This window comes from Pundamilia nyererei, unplaced genomic scaffold, assembly GCF_000239375.1.
Source record: "Pundamilia nyererei isolate P.nyererei 1_Seehausen unplaced genomic scaffold, PunNye1.0 scaffold00042, whole genome shotgun sequence".
In the NCBI taxonomy this organism is placed as follows: Eukaryota; Metazoa; Chordata; class Actinopteri; order Cichliformes; family Cichlidae; genus Pundamilia; species Pundamilia nyererei.
Window position 1 is genome coordinate 1,031,417 of NW_005187443.1, and position 4,436 is coordinate 1,035,852.

Genomic DNA, 4,436 nt, shown 5'->3' on the forward strand with positions numbered 1-4,436 from the left:
TGAGATTCACGAGTCCGGAGCGGAATTAAAAACACGACATTCATTTAAGGTTATTGTGTGTTTTGTGAGCAAATGCTTTTGCATATTCGTAGTGTTTCCTTCCTTAAATGAAATATCTAAGGGAGGTATTGCAAGTTGCCCTGTTGTCATCCGTTCTCGTAAAGTTCTAACCAAACTTTTGAGCGTTTAAGCCGCTTAGGCGCCGTGTTTCCTGCCAGGTAAATGACGCTCCGCAAGGTTCTCAACAAGAACCGGTTCTCAACAAGAACCGGTTTTCGATACCCATCCCTAATCATGGGTGCAGCATATTTCTGGGTAAATCTATTGTGTAATCCAGGCTACTTCAATAGTTTCAGTTTCAGCCAAACCTCAGTTTTAGAGAGAGGATTATTAAAAAGAAAAAGAGGTCCAACAAGCAAAAGTGCAAGATATCAAAGTCAGTTGCTTTGCCAAAACCAAGAAAATGTAGTAAGTGTAAGTGTTAAACATAGACAGCACTAAAAACATTGAACAGTAAAAAAAAAAGTTTTTATGGAGATCACTTTTCAGATTGAAGGCATACATGACCGCTTATTCCAAATCTGGAAAACATCTACATTTTGTAAAAACATGTGGAAATAAGCCATTAGATCTATGGAACAAAGTTTTATCAAGCTATGAAACAAAAGTCATTCTATATAGAAATGTCTCAAGTTCACCACCTAATCCGTTAAAACACAGCAGTGCCTCTACTTTTGCCTGAACCTGTATACTGCGAATTTGACACGCTGCTCTTTAATGACCATCTCATATCTGTCTGAAGCAGCAGGCTAAATTCAGAGGTATGTAAAAGCATTCTGTGCGCTCAAATTTAGCCAAATGCATCAAAACTCATTGGATGGTTATTCAATGTAGCATCTACTCAGAAAATCACAAAACTAGGACAGAAAGAGAGTAATTATCCAATATGTACTGCCTAGACTGTAACATCACCTGCTATGTCCTTGAGTTTCTTGACAGCTGGTTCTTCCAGCTGTTTGATCTGCTCCTTCACCATGACCTCAAAGGTCTTGTAGTTGATAAAGCCTGGTAGTTCTCTTCCACGGTACTTGTCTTCATATACCTCCACCTCTTTTTCAATTTTCCTGTTAACTGCAACACGAATGGTATACATCAGAGATGTGAAAATGGACTGCTATACACCAGCTCAGTAAAAATAAAAAGACTCACAGTTTTGTCCTGAGCGGTCCAGGTGGGCATTCCACTTCCCAAACTCTCGCCTGAGAGTAGAAAAAACATTCAAGTTCTCTCCACAGTTGAGCTCCTCTCCTGAAGTCAGGTTGATGGCATCCTGAGTGAATGCGGTCACTTCCTGCAGCACACACGTGTTAGAGGTATTTGATGTTTGTTAAGCAGAAATGCAAGGAAATGAACGTAGTCACATAAATGTTATGGGTGGTAAGGAAGCTCACATCGATGAGGAAGATGAGTCTCTCAGCCATATCAGAAGGAGGTCCGTTACCATATCTGTCCAGCTCTGCCTGAGTCTGAGCAAGTTTATCCTCTATCTGCTCTTCCAGTCTTGGCAGAGATCTCTGTAAATCAAACGGCAGGGCCACACACCTTACAGCTAATCACTTGGTTGTACAGGACGTTTGTTATAAGAACGCAAAATCAGAAAAAAAATCACCTCAATGTGATTCACCAGCTCAAGGGTGAGTTTTTCAGCTAGTTTAGGAACAGTGGCGTGGCCTTCACTGTAAAGAGTGCTGGAGCAAGAATAAAACAGGTTCTCAGTACTTTACTAGATGATTCGCACCCAAACAAACCTACAACAAAAAACAAAAAAAGAACAAAACAAAACAAAAAAACTTACTGGAAATAGGGATGATCTTTGAAGAACATCTCCTCTTTTTCTAGGGCTTCAGTCAGAGACACTTTCTCTGTGATCTCCTTCTGACCCCTGCACCTGACAATCATGTAGCCCTTATTCAGGTGGATGACTTCATTATGGACAATTTCAAGCACGTTCTCTTCTGTGCCTTTGTCCACCAGGTCAGGCTTAGTCAAGATACCTGAGTGAGAGAGGGAGATAAAGAGAGAGAGAAGACAACTTTAAAGTGAACTTAGACCTGTCACATCTAAAAGACTGAGTTGCAGTTTGCAAATGTGTTCAAAAAAGAAGCCAGTATGATTGTGGAATGAAGCTTTATAGCTTTATGAAACATTATAACTGGGGTCCTTTTACCCAAAGTCCTCTCTCCTTCAGGATCCACCTGCTGCGCCATTTTCAAAGCCTCTGTGGTTGCAATGTCCACATTACACGGAACAACCACCAAGCTGATGGTTTCTTGTTTTGTGATAAACTTCTGGATCAGTCTTTTTATCTGAAAGTATAAATTCACACCATGCATGTAGTTCTTTCTACGGTACTTCCTATTCTTAAAGTGAAAACACCCATCTAAACCTAAAATCACACAAACTTTTAGAATTCAAGCAGTCGTTGACTGCAAAAGATTTTCACCTTTGCATTAAAAATAATCCTTATATTTAAAATGACGTTAGTTTGTCCAGTTATTTTTGAACTGTTGAAAATGAGGGATTGTAATTATTAAACAATACTTTTGTTTACTCCTCGAATTAAAACTGAATGAAGTCTGCACTTGAATGCTTGACTTACTATGCATTGTAGTTAGTGTGCAGAGACAAAACTACAAAAATGTCACCGTCCAGAGACTTATGGAGCAAACCACATCTGCCTTATTTACCTGTTATTTGCCCAAGGTGCTTTGAAAACCAAAGAAGTCCCTATGAAGTTTTTCAGGGGGACCCTCAACTATGATACCTGATCGCCGATGTCCTCTGGCTGTCCTTTTACAGCCACCCTGGCAATGCCGGGCAGGTCGATGAGGGTCAGGTCCGGGACCTCAGGGGAAGCGATCGCCAGACTGATGAGCTCATCACTGATCCCCACTCCGACCCCAGCCATTTCATTTTGAGCTGAAGGTACAAACAGACAAACATAACATGATACAACTAATGATTGCAGGACTGATCAGTGAAACCTTAAAGATCCGGTAGCTCAGTCAACCAGATTTAGTAATTATGTGTTTGTATATTGTACCTTCTTCAATCTTTTTATCCACAGTTGTAGGATCTTCTATTTCCTCCTCGTGGCCCTGGTAACTTATCCTTCCAGTCCATTCTTCTCCTTCTTTCTTTCTCTTCATCTTGAGTTCAAGAGGGCATCTTGTTACAATGCCTAGATTAATGAAATGTGAATAAGAAAAGAGGGGAAAAATTAAAGATAATCTGATGAAATTATGAAAAACAGTAGTCTGTGTCAGACAGCACAAGAGTTATTTGATACTCTGTCAACAGCACATCTTAATATTCGGTAACAGTATGAATAGGGAAGAGAAGCAATTATAAATGTTTCCAAATGTAAATGAGGCCATTGCTGTAGTGTGGCTCTTTATTTCCACCTCTAACACATTGCATGATGGTATTGCAAAACCTAGTTTGTTTCAACCATATTGGAACCTTGAGTGAAGCCACAACAGAGTGAACGTTTTAAAAGCCAGGATTATTCATTTCCCTGATTATTCCCAGTCTACACTGGAGTATGATGTATCAGCTCGGTGTGTCTTTTGACATGGTTTAAAAAAAAAATCTGTGAATGCTGCTTCAGAATCCCTTATTATTCTTTATTTCTTCACTTGAACCTTTATAATTATTCCTTATTTGCTTCTTTCTTACTCACCGCTGCCTCTCGGCAGTGCCACCCCGGACAGCGCCTCCAACACAGAGCTCTTCCCCGAGCTTTGGTCTCCAATCACGGCGATAGCAGGCAGCGCCAGGTCCTTCTCTACACCGAGAGAGCGGAGAGAGTCAATGAGGTCGATGCAGGGTCGGACTTTCTCCTCATACTGCTGGTTCAGAGTGCTCATGATGGTGATTGCTTTTCTCTTCGAAAGAACAAATGAATGCAGCTAAAATTAAAGTGACAAAGTTGCTGTGGCTTGTGAGCTGATGTGTCGGAAGAAGACGGACTGAACCGGAGAAGTTTTGAAATCGTCAGTCTGGCTGTAAGTTTCGTTTTCCCTCAGTTTCGTGTACGTTACAGGTGCCTGTGTAAAAATGATGAGAGAGAGACTGGCCCATCCCGTCGTTTCAGTGACGGAGCACGCATTTAATAAGGCGTGTCAAACTGAGTGATGATGAACGTTAGCCAACAGTTTACGCTGCAGAAAACAAAAAGGCAGAAGACTTTCAGGAGACCTAGCGGTCACATGCCGGGTGACCTTCAGGTCTGAAATCCTGGAACCATGAACATAAACATGCGTTAGGAAATGTTGGTCTCTTGTTTTTATGTATGGCAACTGCATTGAAGGACAAGATTCAGTTTTCATGGTATTGAAAGTAACAAAGACTGCAGACTGATTACAGCTGTAAAC

At 41.0% G+C, this 4,436-nt stretch overlaps 2 protein-coding genes across 2 annotated transcripts in view; both read right to left on the reverse strand.

The window, feature by feature from the left end:
- Positions 1–955: 955 nt before the first annotated feature.
- LOC102209926 (interferon-induced GTP-binding protein Mx) lies at positions 956–4,151 on the reverse strand. The gene is made up of 9 exons (XM_005731388.1): positions 3,743–4,151; positions 3,104–3,241; positions 2,825–2,979; positions 2,228–2,366; positions 1,856–2,054; positions 1,670–1,748; positions 1,452–1,574; positions 1,210–1,351; positions 956–1,131 (listed from the first exon to the last, which is right to left on the reverse strand). The coding sequence occupies exons 1-9, from the start codon at positions 3,927–3,929 to the stop codon at positions 956–958; spliced, it is 1,338 nt and encodes a 445-aa protein (XP_005731445.1). The 5' UTR covers positions 3,930–4,151.
- A 109-nt stretch (positions 4,152–4,260) lies between these two features.
- The window catches only part of LOC102210231 (interferon-induced GTP-binding protein Mx-like), a 20,747-nt gene continuing 20,571 nt past the window's right edge, over positions 4,261–4,436 (reverse strand). Inside the window, exon 12 of the mRNA XM_005731389.1 lies at positions 4,261–4,299. Within this exon, the coding sequence (XP_005731446.1) occupies positions 4,261–4,299 (39 nt within the window). The remainder of the gene's footprint in view (positions 4,300–4,436) is intronic.